The following is a 27,468-nucleotide window of genomic DNA, read 5'->3' as shown; positions in this document are numbered from 1 at the left end:
TAGACGCACATCGGTAATACACTAGATTGCACACGCCTCGCATGTTATCTCTTTCTCTCGCAAGTATTAACAGATAATCGGCTCAAGAAAAAATGCGTTCAGACAATATTAATATATTACTCTGTTCATATATTTTATTTTTTATCATCAGTCTCACATTATTAAATTACATATATAACAGAGATCGGGGCACAACGGTCCATTTTTTTTACCAAATTTTGAATCTGGCCCACCCTGCCCAGTTTCCCCTCTATCCCTTCGCTCGGATTTATAATTTTCTTCAGATAATTATTCCAAGTAGTTGTTTTTTTAAAAACCCGAATGTTTTTAGGTAAATAGTATAGGAGCTTATTGCTAATGAATTCATACAAAAAGTCCTGGCGTATTTCTTGCGCCACGGGCTAAATTACTCGGTTAGACGGATAGATACATATTCCCTGGACGGGTAGCTTGGCTACAATATCTTTTCTCTCCTACTTCTCTCGTTCTCTTTAATATAATGAAATAATACAGCCTGTTGGGTATAAGTAAAAATATTCACGAACAAGTCAAGCGAGTTAAAGAAAGTTTTATAAATAAAATTACAGTCTACAGTATTTATTAAATCAGCTATTTAAATTTTTACAGTTTTTTTATTTTTTGTAGAGTTGATGAAAAAATTACGATAAAATAATTTACAGCTTTTTGAATAAGCATTTAATTGAGTAATTGTTTGAATAAAATCCATTTAGAGGATATAAATAAAGTGGGATGTCGACGTATGTGCAGAGCCAACTTTAAACCTGGACTTGAAGAGGTAGAAGTAGAGGCAGAGGCAAAGGCTGAGGTGGAGGTGGAGACGAGGGCAAAGAAGGTCTTCTCGAATGCCCGTCGAATCGTATTTCATAATAATGAACGTCGGGATAACTATAATAAACAAAGCATGTAAGAAATACCAGCTCGCCAACAGGCACAGACTCTAACTGGGAATACAGCATGCATGGATATTAACATTTATTTACATTGCCTCCCACTTTAACAACACATCCCCTCTCTGAATGAAAACATTTGCATATATTTCATTGGCACCTTTGTCACAAGACTCGTTGCTATATTTTGGGATCCACGGAATTTTGATGAAATTTAGGGAATTGCGACCGTTTATACCCGGCACTAAAAGCTTTCATGTACGAGTCAATACGATACGGAGACAAGAATTCGCCTGGAGCATACAAGTTGATACAAACGCATCCTACATTACAAGGAATTTACTTGCCGTTTCATGAAGATAAAAAAAAGCCAATAAAAATATAAATGAAAGATATTTTCCCGTGAATAATTAAACAACTAATAATGAATTATGCATAATGTATTTTTGCTGACGTACTTTATGAAAGGAATGCGGATACAGGAGAGCAAGAGAGAGTAGTATAAGGGTAGCAGGATTTCAAGAGGCTCTTAATGCTGCTGCAAGTCCTCGTAAAGTAGCATCCCCTTAAAGTCTCACTGTCGGTCTTCTCTTTCGTATACGAAACTATAGTTGTACTGTTTGGATGTTGCTTCGGGTTGAATGGTACTTCGCCTGGTGTTTCTGTTTCCACTGTCCCGACGGTTTCTATTATGCATGCCTCCCTTATTGGCAGTAAACGGGCTTACCCTCATACCCCTGATCCTCCCTAGTAGCTTTTAGACTCTCACCCCATCTCACCCCATCTCAACTCTTCTTATTCCTCAGAATTATGCCGTAAGCATATTTATCATTATTACTCTATCACATTATCCATCACTTTTATTTATTAATACCAATAATACCCTTCATTCTACTCAGCTATTTTTACTTCTTTATTGTGGCATTCAATAATTGTCAACATATATATAAGTATTTTTGGTCGATAAACTCTTGAAATTGTTAAATGATAAATGCCATCGAGCAGCGAATATCAAGGGAACATATTCGCAGCACCCTGGTGTGATAGAAATTGCGTCGCGATTTGATCACCAGCAATATAAACGGCAATGGTCCATAGTCATGACTATCATTGATGTCGTATACATCCACGTTAACGATTATGATGTTTTCGGCTGTAATCATCAGAATGATTGTTGCAATCTAATAAACTCCGATGGATATTCTATGGAGAGCAGAGTATATTGTAGAGATAGAGTAGAACAGAGTAGAGTGAAGTGGAGGAGAAGCAATATGCCTCGTGTCAACACAACCACATGGGAAAATGCGTGCAGTTGAAGCCTCCTGGATGATGACGATGATGGCGCGATAGTAATTACTTGATCCCCGTGCTTATATGGACGTTTAAGCCTGTAGTTGTCTGTCGTTAATATGACTGAGTCATCTGTTAATCCCGAAATCACCAGATATTTCATCGAATTATCATTTGTTTGGAGTACAGACTCATTTCGGTAAATTAACAGAATTTGCTTATCATTTCGGTGGGATGTTTGTAAATAGCGGGTTCCATTTTCTTTAATTATAATTATTTGATAATGGATTTAATCAGAGGAAACTTTGAGTTTGTTGCGCTAGAATTCGAGTAAAGATGCTATACGTGAGTTGTTATACGAGTTTCGGACGAAATCTCTTGATCCGGGCAATTACGGTATTCGGGCAATTCCTAGGAGTTTGAGTAACTGATGGCCGGGGTACTGGGAACAAGTGAACCCTTAGAGGGAGTTAGATGAGAAAATCGTTGAGTAAGTATATCTATATATATATATGTATATCTTAGTCTGTAGTATGAGATGACGAGAGCTTAAGACGCCGAGAGCTAAGACGTTCGCGGTTTCGCGCGATGCGATCCAAGGGTCTTTCCGTAATTACGCCGACCGCAACCGCCGAGAGCGTGCTCCTGCCAGACACACCCGAGCATCACTCGGTAATGGGAGGAGACATTTCAGAACCCCGACAACCCTTACGTTCATTTGATCCCGAAAATTCATTTCTTTGAGAGAAAAAATTAAATTATTTTGAGTGTAAAATTTTTTCAGCCACAAATGAGTAACAAAGTAATGGCTTGCAGGTCTGAATTATTAATGTAGTGGTAGTATCACTTGAGAAACTCACAACTACAACTACAACTACAACTTGAGTACTTGTAAACTGTAATTGCATTAATTGCGGTGATATTTTGGGCCCAGGTGCCTTGGCACCCGCCGCGGCTCGTTAATAGCAGCCATTATCGTTTCCACTCAGACATCCGATGGACGGCAAACGAACTGCTTTGCAGTATCCTTCTGTGTCTTCTTCTCCACCCCATCCTATACCAACACCAACATCATTTATGCATGACTACTACGTACTACTATTGCTCCTTGAAATTATCATCCTCTCCATAAAACTTGTTCCACATATATATATATATATATAGAAAATGATTCGCCGTATTTTCAAACCCAGACGAACCGCGTGACGAATTCCTTGACAAAAGCGATTTGCAGCGTAAGAGGTTCCAATTACGCAAAATAAAAAAAGTACAAGAGTTTTTGTTATTGAAGCCGGCATGTACGGATACATATATATGTAGATATAAAAGCTTTGCATTATAACGTGACCCCTGTGGCGTGAATTAAAAGCGTGCGTGGTCGTTCCGTCTCAAGGAATGCGTCGATCGATTATCACGGTCTTTGCATATCGATACACCGTTTATGTTGACGGATACACATACCCACGAGCTCCAATGGACGAGCTACTGTCGCATGGCAGTGGTGATTATGATGCCTCCGCTGGCGAAGGCGGAGGTGCTCGAGACGCCTGTATGCACACGCATATCGCTATCTCGCTGGACTTGATGTCCACGCTTCTATTCCTCCTATTCCAGCGTGTTAGCTCTCCTGCACTAACGCTTCTCGCACATAACAGCAACAGCAACAACAACAACAACATATAAACATATAACAGAGTGGAAACCCCGGAATGAAGATAGAGTTAGACGAGAGATAGAGAGAGAATGTTGAGGCTGCAGGAAACTAATGACACCACCAGAAGCTTATATAATATGCTCGTGCCCCGAATATCGTCGGGATCACAACCAACACCAACGCCAGCATCGGCATCAGCATCAGCAATATTGCCACACCAATCGCTCGCGAGATTAATGTTTCATCGTCGTTCGACGCCTTCCATTACAACTCTGCAGCGCGTTTCTCGTCCGTATTACCTCCAGCATCATCGTTAATACGATTAAATCGTGAACGACAATATATGATGTGTGGGAGGGAATATAATATGTGTGTTAGTTCTGGGACGTTGTCGACGATTATCATCCACACGCGATGACAATTATCACTATGATTGTTATTATGATATTGATGGTCTACGGCATTCCTCAAAAGACTCAATTAATTTCGTTAATCCTTTGCTTTATGCCTTGAACATCATCATCATCATCATCATCATCATCATCATAGTGATAATGATGATGATGGCTGCTATCATGATGATCGGCAAAGTGTCAAAGTAAATGTAATTTGAAAAGAGGCAGGGATGCATGAGGGATGTTAGAATCGATTTACAACACACGTATTCCGATTATTAAATTAATAGAATCTAGTAGAAACCTTTTACTATATCTCCTACCCTTTATCTCTCTTACACCCCCGAGTTTCGATCACCCTTACGCTGTTTGGTGGCTCTCGCGTTCTCCCGCAGCTCGGTTATTGTTCACGTTAATTGATGCGTTATGTTTGATGCCGTTCTGATAGCCATTGTACGCAGCCTGTCCACTGATAACTCAGTTACCGACTGCTGCATCCCGCTCAGAGTGCACTCAAAATCTAATTATCTCCAGTTGATGCAACTGCCGCATTGCACCGTTGTGGTCTTGGCATACAATGGGATTTTGACTTTGTTCAATCCTTTTCTTTCATTACCGTCCTCATTATAATCATTATTTTAGGATATCATGTGCAATCTAGTACACGGGATTCGGATTAACTGAGCTGGGTTTTATAAACAGGAGCGCGATAATTGTCGAAAAGTATTAAAAGGAATTTACGGAGGTTTCAGGAACACAAAGTTGCCCGGGTGATTGAATACGGTAGCTGTTGCTTATAACGATTGCTGGTATGGGGTATGGGATATCCAATTAATTTTCCCGTTTATAAATGTGCTGAAAGTCTGTATGCAACTGCATCGTAAAGCCTTTATCTTATGCTTGGGGCCAAAGAAGAGGCCGCGTATAAACGGAAGCTCGGTACAATAAATTCTGAAATTCAATTCGCTCGCGCTTGACTCACTTGCCGACACGCCGCAGCTGCTGTTAAACACGTCCAATCTTTTTATTTTAACTTTTTTATTTATTTTGTTGTTTTGGCTTTCACTCACATGCTACTTGAACTTGTTGTTCGCAAGTTGAGCGTGAAGGTCGCAAATATATTTACAAACTTTTATTTTTTAAATCCTTTCAAACTCTTTGTTCCTATTTTTCTCTCCTCTTTTTATCTTTTTTTTTTTTTTTTTTTAATTATTTAGCGTTGACTTATGCTCGTAAAGAGTTCACCAGCCAAATAAAAAACTCTTATAGTCTGTCATTTTTGTATTACACACTAAAAATTCACTTTTTATTTTATGCTACGCTGAAAAATTCATAAAGTAAAATCAGCCTCACCTCATATGTTAATTCACTGTATACTAAAACATATTTCGTACAGATGAATTAACCTCTTGTTCAATATCATATTTTTCTTACGAGCTTCCACTATATTACAATAGAAAAAAAATTTTTTTCGTTTATTTTGAACACTCTTCTTTTCAATGATTCCTCCATAATTGAATTTAAATTTTTATCTAAGCCCGCCAATTAATTATTCCAGGGACCAATTATAAAATTTGCAGTTAAATTCCTTTAATATTTTCACTCACTTTAACCCAATCTAGCCTTATACAGAGCAATTGTAAAAAAATCAGTACTCAAAACTACGACACTGCCTCTAAAGTAAGTTCTAAAGTGATAATATTTAAGCAAAAAATTTTTAATAAATACTCGGCAAAGTATCGGAACATCAGTTGAGTTGCCTGAAGCTTTGAAATCGTTTCCTCGTGATGAATATCCTTTGGATATTTGAGTAGTCTCTGTAAGATCTAACGGGTCGACGAACTCGGAACACACACCGTCGAGTGTCGGAGTCACCTGGAGGTGCCGTCTGCGGAAATCTTGAGCAAAAGGCGTCCTGGGGTCATCGAGGGCACCGTCCATCTTTCTGCTGAGTTTGTCTATGCAATGGATGCGCTTAAACGCAGTGTCCGTTTACTCTATTATCGAACACGCCCAAGGCTGAGTAAAACACTACAGTACACAGGCTCTCTTGGTCTCTATACCGATAGCGATGACAACGACACATGGAAGATTTCCCTCAGCGTATTGACTGTAGGCCAACCGAGGTGCCTGTTAACGTACAGTACAAGTGCAGCTAGTGAAATACCCTGTAATTAAAGTCTCTGTCTGACGTCTCGTACAGTCGACTCATGCTCGTCCTGGCTGCAGATAGAACTTTTCAACACAAGATAACATGAGAAGAAATACCTCCTAGCTTCTACACCCGGAAGTACTTTATGACTTGGAGGCTAGAGTGCGGGTTAAAAAATATAATTATTCGGAGTATTGAGAAAGTTATAGATTGATGACGACCGAAAAGGAAACGCCCAAGTTTTTCTATCATAACCGGAAGAGGTAATGGAATTGATTGGAATTTTAAGGGTGTGTTGACCTCAGGAGTTGAGAGTGGATCAATCAATCAACTGAATGATTCAATTAATCATCTAGGAAAATATTTTTAATTATTATTTTATTATTATTATGTATTAAGAAGTCTGTGAATGAAATTCTCTTTGAAACGTGTCTTGGTCTTGAGACAGTAGAATTAAAGGGGTAACTACGGATAGGAAGGGAAGCCACGGTAATTGTCAGCAAATATTAATAACGATGAGAGAATACAAGCAAGATACGAAAGAGGTAATGAGTGGGAGTGAGATAAGTATTCAAAGAGTCGGAAGTGATTGTGATAGAGGGTGAAACCCATGGTGCCTTTAAGAGCAAATGTATAATGGGTGAATGATTTCGCGGCGATCAGTAGACAACAGAGAGGAGAGCGAGAGTTGTCAGAGTTGAGAAAAGGGTGGAATAGAGACAACGAGGAAGCTGGTGGTGGTTTACAGGGGTTTAACGGGAGTGTGCTGATGCCTGGAGTAAGAGCCTAGCAAGCGCGAATACGCCGATGGTGATTGAAATTTGGAAACTTGCTTTGACACAATTACACAACGGTCGTTCTGCTTGACGTAGATATCGCAGCAGTAGTAGTACCAGCTGCGATGATAGCTTGTCGTGTATTTTCTCAACCCCTTGTACACAAATTTACCTCCCGTTTGCTCTCAATCTATATCTCTGTTGTCTGGTTTCCCTCGTCGTCGCCGTCCTTAAAACACCAGAGCGGATGTGTATGTATGCAAACACAAGAGAGGAACCATGTACCAAAATCGCCTTTCGCTTCACAATTATTGGCTATCGAGACTCAGTCACTGCAGTGGAAGCTACACGCTACACGGACTCGATCAACCCAAAATATCGGCCTGTCTCTACGAACAAAACATTCCCCAAAAAATACCACTCACTCGTCTGTTCTACAGCTTCGCTCTACACCGAAAAAGCTTTTTTAAATAAAACTAGAGCTCATGTGATGAAACAACTTCACAGTCTAGTCCCACTGGAGTAGAGAGTATCACAAAAAAAATATATATAAAACAAATAAAAACATCTGGGAGAAGAATTACTGTGTGACAGTCACCGAGAAGCCATAACCTGCTACATATTATAAGAAACCTTTCTCAGTTGGTTTAACGACTGCTCACCGGACTTATTCATCACTGGATCCTTGATGTTATTGTTATATCATGTTATATATTTAATATTGCGTCTGTACCTTGAGAATAATCATTCTGCACGTCCGCAAAAATATCTCGACTCGGGCGATTAGAAGGGCTTCTCTTGTTTCTGCACTCCTTTAACCATCTGCGCTTACTATTTCGCCACAAAATATCTCTCTCGAAATATATATATATTACCTATACAAAAATATGTACGAGGTTATTGCGGTAAGATGATATCTTGGGGTCTCAAACTCCGTCTTCCATCTGTCAGCGTTAAATAAAAAATGCCAAACTTTATTGTAATAAATATTTTGTGTCAAATAAAGCGTAAGAGTATGCATATGTGGGATTGAAAAGAACACACAAATCAAAGAGATAACTTGCGGCGGTGTCGTTTGAATCAGTAGATCTGGAAACTTGAGTCCCGGTACAATTCTCGAGAGTCGACGCAAGGTTAATTGCGATCCTTTCATATGTGAATGAAGTAAAACCGTTTGAACTCGGAATAAATGAAAGTGCAAAAGAGCTTAAGAAAAAGAGAGAGAGAGAGAGAGTGTTGGGGTGGTGTAGTATGCGCTGAGTGGTGCAGTTGAAATTCTCTTTGCTGGATCTTTAATGCAGCAATCTTGGGGCGTGATAAAGTGCGGCGCAAACCTCGGTGACGAAAGGGAATGCCAAAGTAACTGACTCGTAACCACAATGCGACACACGAGCTATTACTTTGTATAAACAAGACTCAGGGTTAGGAAATACGTTTTTTCCCTTTTCTATTTCTTTATCCAGTCTCCGTCTCCAGAGCTTACTTTTTTTTGCTTCCCCATCATTTTCTATGTCCACCTGACGATTAAACATCATTTCTCTTTTTACAACTCAGCATTTAGTATTTTCTTTGCCGAGGCTTCCACTCACTCTCTTTCTGCGTTTTAAATTTCTGTCATGTTTCACCGACTGCACACACATATCTTTAATGTCTTTCACTTGCCAGTAAAAAATGTGCAATTCTTGATAGGGTTTCTCGGACAAATATTTCCCGAGAAATTCATACCGCAGTTTTTCTTCAGCCACTTGATCTGTGGAAGCTCGAGAATAATAACGAGAAAAGAAAGCAAAAAAAATAATAAAGTTCTTAGCATATTCTAGGATTAAAAGGCAAACAGTTGCTCCGGAGAATATACTTGGGGTCATGCCGGGGGTGGTTTTTAAGAGTATAGTAGCAGGCATCCATATAGTTGTTGAAAGGAAATTTATGGGAATTAATATTGGCTCCCCGAGGAGGTGGTGGAGGTACAGAGGACGGGAAACGGCAAACCAGTGGCCTCGGGGACCCGCGGAATGCGACTTTCCACCATACATGAGAAGGGAACTTTAAGAATTTAATTCGTACACTGCAGTAACCCTGGCTCATATTCTACTTGTGCTTTGCTTTAAACTCCTCATCTACGTTCTTTACATTTCCTCCGGATAATATTTCTACAGTACACATCATATACTTATAGAATACTCTTCAGTATTCCACTCTCACTTTGCTTAAATTTTTTTATTTTTATTTTTAAAGACTTCCTCGGTCAATTTCGTATCCCACAATTTCAATTTCCTTACGTATCTACACTTCCTGCTTACCAAATGCGACACAACTATTCGATAAAGATTAAGAAAAAAATAATAAATTCCTCGCGACTATTTATGCAAATTGGACTTTTCTTCTCTACCGAGAATTTCAAATAAAAACAGAGACGCACTTTTTCGACACAAGTATTTAACAGTAAAAATCCATAAAATATTATTATAAAAATAAATTACTGTGAAGAAAAAAATCACCATTAAATATCATATGACATCCCTCGAGAATAACGACGTTTTCTTTCCCATGGACCCTGACACATAAACGCAAACGTGATAAACACCCCACATCTTGTCCCTTATTTTATTTCCAGCACTTTTCTGTCAACGACTTACACATTTTTTTATTTACGTATATAAAAAAGGAAAAATAAAAAAATGAAATATCGTGGATACATGCATACACCTTATCACCATTAAATCTCCCGAGTAGTCCATCAGAAAAAACACTAGGGGGTAGTTTTCGAGTATCTCAACAAAATCTATCGCCTTTTAACAGAATAAATACATTATGTCGCCATTTATTCACTTATTTAATGTCTCGGTTAAGTTTTTTTTTTTTTTTTTTTTTTTTTTCAAAAACAACAACCACATGAGCGACAAAAAAAATGAACAGGACATTTCAGAGGAAATTGTAACTGCGATTCCCTGGTGTCGCTGATGTCTGTGACAGGAAAATAACGTTTATTGGGCTGTAACACAGAGAAATTGTTTATCCTCAGCTCTGTGATCGCCAGAGAAGACGAAGAAGGAGAGAATTAAAGGGAGGATCGGATTAAATGCCAGTGGATTGGGAATGTAGCTTTAGGTAAAGGAAAAAAGTACCGGGTGAATAAAATAAATTGCTCGGGCATATTAATATTTTGTTGGGGGTAATGTGTGACGATGATAATATATAATAGTGATTCTAGACAGACGATACAAAGTGATGATGCGTAGTCTTAAAAAACATGGGTTTATGTCGATGGTTATCTTACACATATAAATATATATATATATATATATATATGTATAATACTTGTAGAAGTAATCGTAGCCCAAAACTCGATAAAATAAAATAGGGACGGCTGCTAATGCCGGGTTATTTTTTTTAATGGCTCGCCAAAAAATAACGAGAATGAGTCAAAAAAAAATATTAAATTGGGATATCGATATTATTCATCGGTTTATTTATTTTTCTTATTTTTTCCTATCGATCACTGGAAAAAAAGGACCAAACAAATTCCAACATGGGTAAAAAAAAAAAAAAAAATAATAAAAATAAAAAAAGGTATTGCTGAAAAAATATTTCATTATGATAGAAATATTTGTCGATTACGTCAATTGATTTCTCACAGATTTAAAAACACGATGAAAATTTTTGACTTGGAATTCTCATTGGGGTCGAGAGTTGGTATGAATATCCATATCCATACAGTACACGTATCCCAGTTGAATGAAAAAACATTGTTCCCCTTTGGTGTGTAGTCTGTTGTACGCAATCCTACTGCCTACTGCGTTCCCTGCCACCCGAAACATTTCATCAATCTATGACGAAGCATATAATCCCGATATCTATTGGTTTTCGGCCAATAAAACACGCGTTCACTGCTCTATATATATTTATATACTCCAGTGTTCTGCTCTGTACGGTGCTGGGCTAGAAGGGAGTCCTGCCGAACTGCCGCTGCTTTGTGCTGATAAAGGAAAAAAAAAATTTAGATAAAACTCCCCCACTTTTTATTACAACTGTTAAACGTACGATTAGTATTTGTTGGCATGGGACAAACGGACAATCAAAAATTAAAGAGCAAGAAAGTTCCCGTAGACGAAAATTCTGTGTACGAAACTTAACCCGGATTACCAGCTATTACGTTTCGGGATACACTTGAGATAACCGGACACAGGTAACTAGAGCCGTTGTCTCGAATGACGTGCAAGGACCAGTAAATATTTTCATATAATTTTACGAGTATAATGCTGCAGATAAAAACTCCTTCGCTCGATGGAAACAAAAGTGAGTAAAAATAAAAAATGTTTTTAGATAAAATAAAACGTAACAAGTATTTTTGCGGATGGACCACACGCATGTGTAAGACAACGAAATGTAATCTTACGGGTCTGGAGAGCACTCGAAAGCTTTTCAGCTTACATCCGATATCAGGGAGGCTTCATAACACAATAAAAAATATATATATATCATATCTACATGTATGTGTGTCACTGAAATGGCAAATACTCAGTGAAATGTAAAGCCAGTTTGGCATAAAGCGGATGACGATACGGCTGACCCTCTCGAGGATGTTTCCACTCACAGACTGAATCCCATCATCTCCATTTCCATATGCCCTGTGAGCGAGGAGAAGCGGCACCCAAAGCGGAAATATATTGAGGGCTGTTTGCCCCGACACTTTAAGGGTGCAAAGTTGTCCGTACGAAATTGATATTCCGTCGAAACAAACTTTGCTGGGTTATATTTGTCCTCAATCCTTAAATCTAGGCTACACGTACACATATTTTTGTTTAAACTTTAACGCATCAGCAGAGTTATTGTTAGTGTTATTGTTATTGTTATTGTTTGTTTGTGATGATAACCAAAATTATCTCGCCTCGACACAAATACTCACTCAGCAGACAAGGAACCTATGACTGGTTCGGGTGCTGGCGCTGTTGCTTGCCACGCGAATTAGCATTCACACAGGATGCACGCTCTAACTGCTATCGACGTCGGGCTCTCCAACTATAATCATCCGAGTGGTACGGGTTAAGTGTAATATTATTCAACAGACAGCTTTGTATGGATATATCCGAGGGAGGAAGACCCTGGATGTGTACATCGAGGCACAGATGCTGTCCGTTTACGTCCCACCAAATGACAAAGACCGAGACCGAGACCGAGACCAAGATGAAACCAAAACCAAGACCGCAATGACTACGAGCAAGCACGACAGTCTTCGAGATCAGATGCTGCCGAGAGAGAAACATTTTTGAAGTGGGTGTCCAAGTATCTCATCTCCACAATCTAGCAATCACAGCCCTTTATTACCTTGATTCACTACCACCAGATTGCACCACCTAAATCCCACGTTCTGTAGGTTATGAATTCTAATCACCGGTTCTAATTTCCTTGAAGACGGAACAAAGGATAAAAATTACAAGGTTTTATTTATGATAGTAGACTTTAGGGTAATTTTGCTAAGTAATCTGGAGTAGAGAGACTTTGCAAAATTTCTGGAAACCAAGGAGAGACTGGATAAGATCAGCAAAGTATTATTAATTCATTTTCCGGAAGAACCTGGTCATTTAGCAAAGAAAGTAGCCAGACGTAAGGTTGCTGCAGGTGCCGGAAATGGTCAATATAACCGCAAAATGTAAATCATATTGCTGTTTCGCTGGTGTATAGGAACTATCAAGCAAGAGGGTGGATATCGTCTGCGGGTGGAGAAGCTACTAGTACTAGTACTTGTACTTATACACTAGTATTAGTGGTTATGGTGTAGCTTCTTGTGCCAAATACGCCACTACGGACTTTGTATATAAGACATGCTACGTCTATATGGATGTAATATTAGTTCAAGGCATGATTGGATTCAGTAGCGCTGTCTTCATTGCTCCCCAGCAACCGGGCTAGGGAACGGACTGTGATTGTTTCGGGCAGACTGAGGGCAAGACCGAGACTTGCCGACAGGACGAGGATTTTCTACAACCAATCGCAGTTGGATTTGCATTTTAAATAAACGCGGGCGCTTCATGTCTATAAAAGTTTACGAAAACGATGAAATTGAATGGGGAGAAAAAAAAATGAAATGATTGAGATTTGTTGACAAGTTTATTTGTATTGAGTCGGATTACTAAATAGCGAGCACTGAAGTGTGATAATCGGTGAAAATGACGATCAAACCCTCTACGATCCGAGAAGTAAGGAGAGCAAGGACAGCTATGATGACGGTGGCTGGACGACGTGGGGAGTCCGCTGGTGAGCGTATAAGAGAGCTAAAGCTTTCTGACCGAGCGCACAGCGGTAGCTGATGTATTTTGACGTGTCCGATGAGAGAGACCTTTTCTGCGTTGACTGCATTATCTAATGGACCACCCCCGCAGCCGCCCTCCTTGACTCACTCTTTTATTTTTCGTAACATCTGTAGTCCTGGTGGAAGTTTCCTTTCGCAACTGACCACTAATTCTTTCTTACAACTCACTAACATCAATCAGCAATCAATTCAAGTAATAACTTGTGACTTAATTGTTTTCACGCGGGGGTGGACTTATTCACGGTCTGTTACTGGCCAACTGAACACGGTGGTCTGGTAATTTATTACTCCAGTGACACACAAACGCACTTGATATTTATCTGCGTGCAAAAAATAATAACAAACAGGACGGAATACGTAAAATAAGTCGAGTGGATAAATTCCATATTAGGACATGTTCCGATGAATGCGAGGTTTGGCGCCGATTGTTATTTAAATTGTTTGTGGAAGGATCGAATACACAAAATTATGAAAGCTCAATAATAATTTTATTTAACTGAATGATTATGATTAAAAAAATAAAATTGATGTGTAATAGTTGAATTATTTTGATTAGATATGAGGCAAAGTGGGTGTGAGTCCCCAGCCAATTCTTCTCGAGTTATTCTTTAAAGCGACTGTCCTTTTCTCGCTTAATAAAATAATTTAAATCGGTCTCTTTCGCTCCGAGGCTCGGACTTGGCTTTTTGACTCTCTATCTCTCTCTCTCTCTCTCTCTTTTGTTGGGTCTTGGTCTTTCGCGTGTTGTACGTATATCCTTAGTATGCAATGTATGCAGCAGTCGGTTGTTACCGAAGGAGTGGTTTTGCCAGCCGGCCAATGGCGAGTGCTCGGGCTAATTCTAGGGTGCCGCCGCCTCGCCATCTTTGCATCATAATGCTGTGCTGTGCTCGCGGTCCCCCTGCGTACCCCCTGCATATACCGACCCACCTCAGTTACTCTTTCTCTCTCCGTCCGCACATACTCCCAGGTCTCCTCACGTGCACAACACAGTCCCACGAGGACTCGCTGGCAGAGTTCTGAGTAGTTACCTATGGAATAGCGGCAAGAAAAAGCAGGAAAAATAATAAACTCCGATGGAAAAAGATGAAGATTAAAGCAACAAGGGGATAGAAAGAGAGAAAGAAAAAGAGAGCCAGACAAAAGAAATGATTGAACGAGTAAAAGAAGAAAGAAGAGGAGAGAAAATAAGAAAAGAGAAGAGAAGAGAAGAGAAGCAGATTGCCGGCATTACTGATGGAAACAGCCAAGAAACCCAGTAGAGTGAGATCGAGAGTGGGACGGCCATGGTGGCAAACTCCAGAAAGAGAGAAGGGGTTGTCTGCGCCTTGTCTGCCAAGAATCAATCACGTGACAGTGGCTCCCAACTTAGCATCAGCATTCTGGACAATTCCACTCTACACCTAGACGCTTATCTGCTCATGCTTACAACTCCTTTGCGATCCAGATCTAGATCCAGTCCCCCCGGCAGTCGAGAGCTTGACGCGGTATTAATCTTCAGCATAGCTTCCTTTTTTAGCTGAATGTGCACACATCAGTGTACCAGATACTTCAGACGCCCAGAGGGACGTTGCACCTACGCTTAAATCAGCTTCTCCTGTCAGATCGAGCAGGCTCGGACGTGAACGCTGGCTACCGTCGCTTCCCTGCATGATCTCCTTCAAGACCAAGCCTAAGAAATTTATCCTCAGTAAAAATAGTCCATGTCCTTCTACAACCTGATGATAAAAGAGCCAACTCTGATAAAAAAAATCCATTGCCTTGTTGTTGTTTGTTTATTTTTATTATTTATTTCGAATTTGTGTCGAGTTTTTTTTTGAATTCAATCAAGTTGATCATTTGTCAGGGCAAAAAGAAGTAAAAGACCCAGACCCAGAGAGATTATAAGGACAAAGGCTGGCCACGGTGGATCAGAGTGATGGAAAATAATTAAGGCTAAGGGAGAGTTGAAAGAAGCCGCCGGACTCTGATCAGATCGATCGCGTATGAAGGATGCATATCATCGGGCAACTGGATCCTTCTGGGCTACAGTCTCTTTCGATTGTCTTCTTGTGCGGTCAAGTAACATGAGCACATGCGTGAACTACTCGGGTTATATATGTGCTATTGACGAGCAGTATCTTGTGACTCTTGTGAGTAGTTGAGGTACTGCTTCTTGTTCTTGTTCTTGTTCCTGTGCTTGTACTGGTCTTGGTACTGGTTATATACAAGACTGAACCGAAACGACGGACAATGCATTGATCATCTGTCGGTTTATGTGTGCTCTCGGTTATTGTTCTGTCCATCGGACATGGATTTAATCTCATCCACTTGATTGAAGTTTCCATAACAAGACGTTGCTTTAAATTATTTTTACTAAAATTATCAAGCTGAATTATTATTTTAAATAATAATAATAATTAATGTTTAATTTATTTGTTCCAGTATTGTATCAAAAACGATTGAAGAAGGAGCGACGGGCGCGGAAACGGCTCCAAGAGCAGCTAGACCTGGAGGTAAAGAGACGCACGCAGTTGGAAGAAGCACTCAAGGCTACGGGGGCCACGCCGGAGCAAGTCAGAGCGATAGCTGGTAAATAATAATAATAATAATAATAATAATAATAAAATGTTAGATATGAAATTTGAAATGTTTAATCAGAATAGCGATCTGGCAAACAAAGACCGTGTCCTTCTGAGAATAAGGATACTTTCTTACGTCAGTGGGTTGATTACAACGACAGGAGTTTCTGTCGGTGGTGTATCGGGCGGGTTAGCGGTATTCGGGACGCAAGATGCCCGAGGCAAGTTGGCTCGATCTTGGAATAAATTAATTAATTCGCCGAGGCAAAGCAAACAGTCTGACACCCGCCAGAATATGATTCCTTACTTATCCGAAGCAGTACGGCGTGATAGTGTAATCTCAATTCAACCCTTGAATACAATCAAATCCTAACTCAACAATCTATATTAATACACACCTCAGTTTTACGTTTCCGTTATTGCTATCATCGCCCTCGTGTTGCTCATTTATTCCTTTTCTCTTTAAACTTTAAACTCACTCAGCCCTGTCACTACCAAAACTCAAACACCAAACCCTTTAAGTTAAATCTCTTATTTCGTTATACATATCTACGTATACATATATAACAGTTGGTTGGATGGTATTTCCTTCCTTGCTTGTCTTACACTAGCTTTCGCGAGCGATTTTCCCAGCTACGCTTTTACTGCTGTTGATTAGTCCTGTCAGGATCAGCAAGTCGTGATATTAATTTCAAATCAAACAAGACGTCCCGCGTTTTAGTTGCCAACACCCTGGGTGGGCTTACGATAGTCATATAAAATCAGGTGCCTTCAGTTTATTTTAAATAATTCGTTGTCTTTCAGAAAACGTAACGGCGGAAACTCGCACGAAAACTGAACCATGTGACGAGATGCCAGCTCACTCGCAGTCCCAGTCTTCGTCATCGCAGCAACAGCAGCAGCAGCAGTCCTCGCAATCCCAGTCATCCCAACAGTCGCATCAGCAGCCGCAGCAGCAGCAACAGCCACAGTCCCAATATCGAGAGTCCCAGGTGCCGCGCCCGCCTCAGCAACCCACGACGCCCGATGCAATAAAACCCGGCTGGGGCTACGGATTAGACCTCATCGGTGGTCAAGCTTCCGCCTTTTGGCAAAATTACCAAGGTAAGTCTTTTGCACCTTCTTAAATCCTTTCTTTCCCTGAATCACTTGTTCCGTAATCTAGGCTCACTCAACCTCTTCATCTCCATCTCTATCTCTCTCTGTTTCTCTTTCTGTCTTCATTTCTGAAGCAGTCTTTCGCTTACTATTAAATCTATATTACTGTCTCTATCCGTTTCTCGGAGGGCTGTGACGGGTTGGGTTGCCTTGATAGCTCATAGCTCCCAGGCATTCTAACCTGGTCCCGAGAGATCACAATTAGACATGATTGATTGCCATCCTGGTAGATATTACACTACAGTAAATACATGTTTATAGAATTGCGGTTCATGGATAAATGTAACTGGGAAATTAATCCCTGATCATTGTGTTTAACTCTCAAAGTCTATCATCATCCAAAGTAATGATCCACCGGCTAATCTACAGTGACACCCATTTATGCCAAGACCCTCTACTTTTAGATTATATACATACCAGCACAATAAGCCTATAACTAAAAAGGCATAAAAAAGTCATTTAGAAGGGAATGAGGAAAGAGAATAAAAAAAAAAAAAAAATAAAGAAAAGAATAAACAGAAAGAGAAACAGAGCCCGAATCGAAAGAATCGTCTGGTATTCTTCTTTTGACCCCTTTTGAAACAAACTCACACGTGCTAATCGCATCTGCGTATCAGACTCCACTCAATTTTTCTGAGCTTCCACGCGAACCGACTGATCCTCTTCAATTATAAAGAAAATCTCGTCCCGAATATTCTCTCCTACACATCTCTGTATCATGGGATACCTATATCTACATAAACTCTCACTCCACCGGGAGTAGTTGTTATATCCGCGAAAATAAATTATTCGAAAGACTCGGAGCGAGAGCAATCACGCTCGTGGCAATAACATCCCCAGCAGTATGTAGCCCATCACCGCCACTACTTTACTCATCTCTGGCACTATACGGGCATACGGAACTGCAGCGAGGCCGAGACAGGGACCGATCTCAGGATACGTGTGTTCAGCACGTAACTTGACGAGGAAATACGTATTTGAATAGGGTAGAGTAGACTGGTTTTTGGTTGGTGGTGTTGTCTACTGATACAGTACCACCGGGGCATTATACTACAGCAACATCAACAGCGTCATCATGCGGAATCCATTTGCAATAAACAACTGAGATTTAGACGGTGAGGACAGAGACAAAACAAAGAGGTGAGGTAGTTGTCGTCTGAGGTAGGTACTTACACTTACCGAGACCTCAGAGTAGGTGCCCCAGAGGGTTGCTGTCTTAAAGTCATGCATTCTATACGAGCAGTGGCTCTCGTCTTATTTCCCCAGTCTGCTGTTGCCTCCAGTCTGTCATTCAACAAAATTAACTTTGTAAAAATTGACCACGTGGATGTGGTAGTTCCGGACAAAGTTACTGCTAATAAATGTGTGGATGTGGGTGTGTGTGTTGAGGACGAACAAGATTGCCAGCTAATATTATCTTGTTTTACGTCCCCGAATTTATTCAGTAGTCGGGGATATATTTATGTTGAGATGAGAACCGTGGCATGTAATGCAGAGTTTATGCACATCTCTAGCAAGTATTATTTCCCCGGCGGCCTCCGCGGCTGTTGCCGTTACCTGTCTTCTCGGCAGTCTATACTTCCCTCCCAGTCTATTTCCCACCGACACAAACTAAGCCCGAGTGTCTCCGCAGCTGGCTCTCTCTAGTGATTCCGCGACATTTACCGTCAACCCCCTACCAGGAGAAGACTACAACTACGACTACGGCTACGACATGAACCACTCTAAAGCGCTTTAATATTCAGACTATATGCAATAATTTCATAGCGACCGTAACCGTCTTTCCTTCACTCGTTCTCTGTCCCCTTTACTCACACTCTTGTAACTTTTATTTCTCCTATCCGTCGTGTTGCTCTACGCCTCTGTTTTACGGATCACGCGCACTCAACGTACTCTCATCCACTCACCCACTCACCCACACATATCACCTGTACTCGGGAATATTATGTAGGTACTCGCGTCAACACACACACGCACACACATACACATGGTTCAGCAATTCAGCATGCACGCAGACTTTATACTATCATTTATATATATTCTCCTGGCCGGCAACTCGTGACCGCAATCACTCTAAATCGCCGGGCGGGCTTAATATTTAATGGGCGGAGCCTTTGAAAATTTCTTTGGAATTGAAATGATTGCTGGTACGCTTGAGAAGGTGTCAAAACAAAAATAAAACTGCATCTTACCACCCATTCCTTTATTTTAAATTTTAAATTCTTATCATTTAAATTTTAACCCCCAAGTGGGTAAGAAATTATTTTTAAAATAAAATTCAATTTAAATAATTCAGATAGATATGGGGAAAAAAAATTACAGTGTAGACAAAACGAGGGTCCTGGTGATTATGAGGTGTCATCTTATTCGTCAATCCCTTGTATTCTTCTCCTTTTTTTTTTTTACAACACACATGCCTTGACGAGGGGAAGGGGAGGAGAGCGCGAAAAGACATGAGTCTGCGAGGGAGTAAGAAAAAATAAAAAGCGGATTTAGAAGCACCTAGGTACTCGGTACCGGCACCTACAGCCACCAGCGCTTTTCCGATCCCCACGCAACGTAATAATAATACTGTCGACATGGCTTGAGGATTATCATATAAAAACAAATGTTACCCGGACGTGAAGCTACCGAGGATTCGGACGAAATTGAGTCTGAGATGTAACGAGGGTGGGATAGGGATCCGAGATGTTAAATAAAAATTTTAGGGGTTGGATATTATTGAGGCTTCATTTCTGTTTACTCCCCTGAAACTAAAAAATTATCTCTGAATAAAAAATTTATTATTACTTTTTTTATATACAAAAATATATAAATATAAATATAAACATTCTTTATTAAATGTCCGATGGCTGCAAGACCGGAGCAGATAATTTTCAAAAAAAAAAAAATTCGCGCGTAAAAAACAGGAATGGCAATTCCGTGGATGTGAAAAATAAACGTGTAGCTAGTGAGGGAAAAAGAGGCGAGATCGAAACTCGAGAGTCGAGACGGGACTGCCGCCTAAGGAAATTTGAAATTATAAAGAGTGAACTGTCAGGAACGGATTGGAAAGAGCAACCTCCAGTTAGCAGTAATGTTTTGTACATCGCAATACCATGCACGGATTCATCTTTTTTATATTGTTATTATTATTATTATTATTCCTCTTCTTGTTCTTAAACTTATTCTTTAGCTTTTTGTGTCTCTCCACTTGTGCGCCTATTTCGATTCATACAATTTCACGGTTGGCTTGACGCTCTTGAGTAAGCGTCAAGCGTGTGCAAAGATATATATATATATATATATATATATATATATATATATATATTTTGTTTAGAGAGTCACTTTATGCTTTGCCGTGCTTTACATAAAGATCAGAGAATTAAAAACGCACACTACACGAAATTTATCCCCCCGTCTGGGGCAATATCTCTGGTCTCATCCTCGTCTTCGAACCCCTTTTTTTTTTACACAAGACCTCTGCATAACCCAGTCGAGCGAAAATTAAAACCAATAGTGACTCGTCTTAATTGCTTTTGTCTCCATTAATTCATCTGGAAATTTTATTCAAATACATAATAAATCATTTAATATTTATGTCATTTAAAATATAATTTAAAATTAATTTTTTTTTTTTTAACTTTGACTGGATTCTACTGGAGTTAATTATGTGTATAAGTGCCAGTCATCGATTGGACTCCACCCTGAAAAGATAAAATGAATAAACTAAAGTCGAATAAAAAGTAAATCGAAATGATGTATAAATTCCTTGAGACTACTGAGATTCGCTCGAACCGGTCGTAAATTGTTTCCATTGTCCGGTCAATTTGTCAGGGTGTAAGACAAGTAGCAAACCTCTTTCTTTATTAATCTATTTACTGCAAAAAATATTGTACGCTTTGAGTTTTTATCCGAGTGGATTTCCTCAACGCTGACTAGTCTAGTCCTTTTGTGACCCTTGAGAAATAAAACCGGGCAAAAAGGAGTTTTGTTTAAATTGCGTACAGTGAACACGCAATTTCGGCGGTTCAAGAGCCAACTGAAGGTAAAAAAGTCAAAACTTTATTTTCGGTTCCTGACTATCTGTCGTAATCGCTTTGATTGCACGATCGTTTTGTTTTTTTGTCTTTGTTCCGCTCGGGGCGTCGGCTCGAGCAGTTAAATTGTCATTTGGTATCACAAAGGAAGGACTCGCCCGATGTGAGAATAGCGTTTAGGAGGCTTATGAGTAGGTAATTTGGGTGAGTGAAAAGGCAAACAAGCGTTTACGTTGGCTAAATCCAAATGTGTGTACTGTCTTAGTCTTTGTCTCATCACAATTCGCACTTCCCTTTCTGTACCGTAGCTTTACTCTGGCGGAACATACAGCCCTCAGCTATTGTTGCTCAAAGCATAATAGAATCTCGGTCCCGTCTCTCTCGCTTAACCGTTCCATATACATCGACAAGACGAGCTGCCAGTTAACCAGGATTTAATGGCCTTACAATTGGATTTTACCATTGCTCGACACCCCAAAACTACGAGCCGTTTCACGCCTACTGATCTGATTCAACGTGTCAATTCTAATCTCTTACAACATCTTATCAAATTTTATATCATCACTTTCTTTCATCTCTGTATGCTAAAAAAATTTTTTACAAATTAATCGGTTGAGATAAAATTTTTTTTTTTGCACCTGAAATTTTAATTTAGTTAAAAATTTTTATTAAAAAATAATTTGACATATAAAAAAATTTGACCTTTGATAAGTTATTTGGAATTTATATTCTTCATAATTAAAATAAATTAATAATTTAGATGCAGCTAAAAGTTATAACTACTGAATACTTGAAAAAAAATTGAGTTAATATAAAAAATATTCGATATCAAATTAGATAACGCAACAACAGAAAAAAACGTTTATTGGTTACCGATATCGGGAAAGAGTTATTTAAAGAATCAAGTATTTGCGAAATATGTAATGAATAAAAATCAAGTACAAAAAGGGTAAAAAATAAATGAAAATAATAATAATAATAATAAAAATAAAAAGTAATGTAAATAACGTAGAGATTTAATGGGGAATATATGACCCAAGAGAAGAAAAGTTGACGCCTCCGTGGCATGGTTAATTCGACGTAATATCATTAAAGAGACATTTTCCAGTTTTCACCCTAATCCTTGTGGAATTCAGTGAGCAAACCCGTGGCTTCTCCCCGTAGAGTCCGTTCACGCCTGCCTACGCCCGTTATATTCCGAGCTCTCGTCTGCGACGCTTGTCGTCGTACTTGTCGTTATTCTCTCTCTCATTCTGCCGTTCAACTATTCCCTTAGTTTCATTTCATCACACAAATCCCCGTTTACGCCGACGACCGCACGAAGAACGAAGAACGACGCGAACGCGGGAGCGGGTCGCGGGGTATGTCGGGACCGCTTTTCCACTAATTACTCGGGCGTTTTATCCTCCTTGCGCTTTCACGCCCCAATGACCCGCTCCGCCGCAAAACCAACTCGGCTTTCTCAGGTGGGAAATACCAGTACTCAGTTGAACAGAAGAAAAAGACTCCATGGATACTCATTGATCCGCCGTCCCTTCAGTGACGACTCGCTACTGCAATTACTCTCTCTAACAGAGAACGCAAAAGAAAAAAAAAAAACAAGTAGACATACAAGCCTTTGGTAAAAAGGATGAAAGGGTGAAAGGTTTGACCATGTGAAAATTAACAGTCACCTTCCCTTTCATTGTTTTTTTTATTTTTTTTATCCTTACACTTGTTCTTTTACTTTATTAATTTTTTTCATGTCAATTTCCAGCACAAGTGACTTCTTTGAGACAATACTAAATTTTTTTATCATTTTTCTGTCGCAGAATCACTCGCCCAGGAACTTGAGCAGGAAAGAAAGTCCCGCCAACATCAGGCTGCTGAGAGGGATCAAGTAAAATCTCCCCTTCAAGGTAAGTTTCAAATATTATTATTATTATTGTTATTTATTTTATTTACCATTCATTTAAGCCGCCAAAACTGAAAATTCAAAATTTCGCTTTAAAAAAAATTTCAAAGTCGAATTAGAAAATTTCCTTTCTATTTACGGTCCAGAAAAGTTGATTTTGAAAAATGATAATTAGTTAAACTTTATGTATTTGCAATGAATTTAATGGTATGTTTGAAAGATGGTTTATGTGAATCTTAAAATTAAGAGTCTGTATCTGCAAAAACAAACGTAACGCTGAAAAATGCGAGTGATCTATACCCTCTCCTAAAAAATCCCCTGACGTTGGCGCCTTGACTGGCAGAGCCATGACGACGTGATCGTAAATAATCTCATTCTCTCCCTTCTCTCCTTTACTGGCATCTCCACTTTTTCTTATCCACAAGATGCTTAGCATCCCGTAATAAAGAATTTTGTGGCTTACAGTTTACCGATTTTTTGTTTAATTTACATTCGTCTTTTTATTTTATTTAACATTCATACTCATCGGGTTTGTTTTAAAACAAAATATCAATTTAGCCGCAAAAAGTTATACCGCATTTTAAATATTATTCACCAGACTATTTACTTTTAAAATAATTATTTTTCCCCATCAATTAAAAAATACCCAACTGCTGAATTACCAGGAGTTATTTTTTTAAAAAATAAAGTTAAATATATAGACTATATAAATGTATTTAAAATCATAAACGACAGAGTTAAAATAAAAAGTATGATTGTCGGCTGATCTCAAAGCTAAAACCGTGAACGAGGCCCCGATGACTTGACTGGTCCCGATTTACCGGCAGATCCACCCTGTCTTGCTCTGCAGCACACCTCCAAAGCTTCCTCACAACTCGTTATATATATGTATATGTATTATATATATCTAGCAGGTTATCCTCCACACATTGGCCCTCTATCTTTTCACCTTTACTTTGTCCGGCACGGATGATACTGCACACAAGACAATCCTTATCCCAGCGGCCAGCAAAACTCCAATATACTTGGTCTTAATTTAGCGCTTCGTCCTGTCTTACGCAGTCTCGAAGGATAATTAGTGAGCGGCGCCTTGTGCTAAACGAAACAAAATTCAACCAGCTGGTCCTTATTCATCTTAAAGCCTCGGTATTTTTTTTAATGCCCTCCCTCATTCGCTCCCTCGACATTTGCCATCTTCATCACTCACTTAAATTACGCATGCATATAAATTATTATTTTTTATCAAAAACAATTCTCTCAAAGTATTACAAGAATCATAAAAATAATAAACGACCCAGAGCCACCAAAATGGCCCAGCTTTAATTTTTTACGCTTAAATTACCAACAAATTCTTCCTAAATTATTTATTTTTATTTTTTGCCGGCCCATTTTGCCCCAACTGCATTTTTTTAATTTCACATTTTTTTTCTGATCCACAGAATCTCGAACGGGTTACTACAAGAATTCTGTTCTCTTTACAAGTGCGACCTAGAAGAAAAAAATCCAAGATCATAAAAATTAACCAACAGATTGAAAAATCGAAATTTCGACTTCGCTCCCGGGTAAAGTCTAGAATGCGTCTCTTAAAAAAATCAAATATCTACTCATGATATTTTAAAAATGTCTGCGAGTAAGTACTCACCCGAGTTTAAAATAATAATAATAATAATACCAGAGACTAGAGACCAGAGACCAGGGAAGGATTTAAAAATTTAAATACTCGCGTATTTAAATTAAAAAAATAAAAAAGTGTAAATTATATATAAAGTAATTGCTAGTAGTTATTATTGTATTTATTGTTGTAACAACAATAAACAAGTCTAATGATAAATTAATTGTAAGAAAATATTTAAAACTGTGTACTGTATAAATGAACTGTCATGCGAGCGTATATTAATTACATATCAGCGACGCGATTGTATTTCATATAATACATGATTGTTAAATCACGTCGTATCGTTCGATGATTTAAATAAATTAGTAATAAAAAAAATATTATTAATAAATTTGAAAAAATTTACGGCATCGGAGTGAAAAAATCGAGAGAGAGCAAACAGAATAATGACACGATATGATTTAAATAAATAATAATTTATAAAGACTGCTTGTGAGTGTTTGTGTGTGTGAATTATGAATCATAGATAAATTTAAGAATGATTATTATTATTATTAATAAATATCAATATCGATGAGCGAGAGCAAGTAGATAATTTTAAGTCCGTAATCGACGAATGCTAGTCGACCCTCGTTACTCCTCTGATCGTATTTTTTAATTAATTAATTAATTAATTAATTGATCTATTATTGTTTATATTATTTATGGAGAAACAAGTGATCGAGTTGTCGAATAGAAATACGTGCGATAAAAAAACCTCTGGCGAAATTATTGAGGTTTTTATAACGCAAGAGATTTAGTCTCATACGAATTAAAATTAAAAAACTGCTGGCGATCTCTTGCCGCACGTCATTATTTCCATCGGTCAGTACGAGAGCTTTCATTTATTTTAATAACTATTATTCATTGTCTTTCATACACGGGGAAATTATTCTTGTTTGAAATGTTAAGGTGTTGCAGTAAAGCCGGTCAATGTTGGCCATCTGACGGAAGTCGAAGTAAGCTCTTGGGAAAATTACTATGGCTGCAGTAAAAATTACAATAGTTACAGTAATTTGTGATATAATCGTAAATTTTACTATGGCTGTACCTCTGTATTTATTTAATTCCCCTGGAATAAAATTCACCCCATAGAGTTAATTTCAATACTGAACTTCCGGTTCGAAGTAAATGTGGATTTAAATAAAATTTATGTTCATTTAAATTTCTGCAAATGGCGGACATGGTCCGGCCCGCTAGAAAAAATATGTATCCGATATATATCTTCAGTATTGTATAAATACTGTTTTACCGACATATATTTCCGGATATACATTTTTTCATACAGCCATAGAATTTCGATATGAATAAAAAAAAAGTGATTGATAAATCTCGTAGACTTGCTGGTAAATAAATGAAGTCTCGTATTGACGAATATATAAATATGTGGGACGTTTAATTACTAAATTATAAATAAATAAAAGTAAAAATAAATGAATTCTTAAGCCCACTGTATCATACGTAGACGAAATAAAAATGATAAACTGTAGCCTCCTGACTCTAACAACTTCTATTTATATAAATAAACATTTAGCTATTACCGAACAATTGACTTTAACTATACATTGTACGTGTATTTAATATTACGTTTAACAAATCACGAGAAGTGAAATACTTTTGTTTCAGTGGGTGCAGTGCAATCTCACGTTAAATTTAAATAATAAACTAAAAGTTGAATATTCTAAATAAAAATAAATTGGCTGATAGAAAATCTAAAGAAAAAAATATAAAAAGTCTTTCCCTTCGAACGTGAATTAATTTAAGGTTGTACAGTCTTTTACCTTTAAGATCCTTGTGTTGTAAAGTTGACGTAATCGTAGCGTCTAGGTAGAGACTAAGTTTATTAAATGAAATAATAAATAAATAAATAAATAAATAAATAAAAATAATTGATTGTAGTGCCGATAATCTAACCACTGATATAATAAATTTTTATCGACCAATTATTTCCACATTTATTTTAAGTAATTTATTTAAATATTTTGTAACAAATAAAAGAAATAATAAAATCATAAATATAAATATAAATTAAAATTGTCAGTGGAAATTTTTAAATTAATGAGCGCATTAGAACTTTTCTTGATATTTATGAGTCAGCTACTAAGTTGTGTAATAATATATGAATATAAATATATATATTATAAAACTAATAAATAAATATTATTATTATGACAATTAATTTTTTTTTGTAATTTTTATTTTGAACTTGATAATGACTCACCAATTGGACATATAAACAATCTAATATCGAGGCTAGAAGTGTATTCATGTAATTCAGCATTACTACGTATGAATAAATAGTTGTTATTGTAAAAAAAAAAAAAAGTGTTTTATTAATCTGCTTATTATTAATCCTTTCCACAAGCGTATTATTTAATTCAATAAAAAAATATATTATAAGTAATTACGGGGGTAATTATATGTAATTTATTTTTTTGGCTTTGAGGGGAAATTTATAATTATTATTATTTTTATTATTATTATATATAATTACACTAATTACATGATATAAAGAATAGTAGTGTTAAAAAGTGCTTCCTTTGTCTTGAGGAGTAAGTTTAAGTATGGATATATATGTTTATATTTATGTGTGTGATGAGGGGTAAGTACTTTTTTTACTCGGGTTTGCTGCAGTTAGTCATGTGTCGATGTAATGCATTCTTATCAATTTACTGAGCTGGCTTGGTAACGACATAA

General features: G+C 38.0%; 1 protein-coding gene across 1 annotated transcript in view; it reads left to right on the top strand.

Moving 5' to 3' along the window:
- LOC103571617 (dachshund homolog 1) overlaps positions 1–26,686 on the top strand; it is a 137,660-nt gene extending 110,974 nt beyond the window's left edge. Inside the window, exons 10-12 of the mRNA XM_014442825.2 lie at positions 15,910–16,056; positions 23,035–23,121; positions 24,557–26,686. Coding sequence (XP_014298311.1) covers positions 15,910–16,056; positions 23,035–23,121; positions 24,557–24,609 — 287 coding nt within the window. The 3' untranslated portion in view covers positions 24,610–26,686. The remainder of the gene's footprint in view (positions 1–15,909; positions 16,057–23,034; positions 23,122–24,556) is intronic.
- The last annotated feature ends 782 nt before the right edge of the window (positions 26,687–27,468 follow it).

This window comes from Microplitis demolitor, chromosome 3, assembly GCF_026212275.2.
Source record: "Microplitis demolitor isolate Queensland-Clemson2020A chromosome 3, iyMicDemo2.1a, whole genome shotgun sequence".
Taxonomy (NCBI): domain Eukaryota; kingdom Metazoa; phylum Arthropoda; class Insecta; order Hymenoptera; family Braconidae; genus Microplitis; species Microplitis demolitor.
Note: the sequence above shows the minus strand (reverse complement) of the source record. Positions and strands in the feature narration are given on the sequence as shown.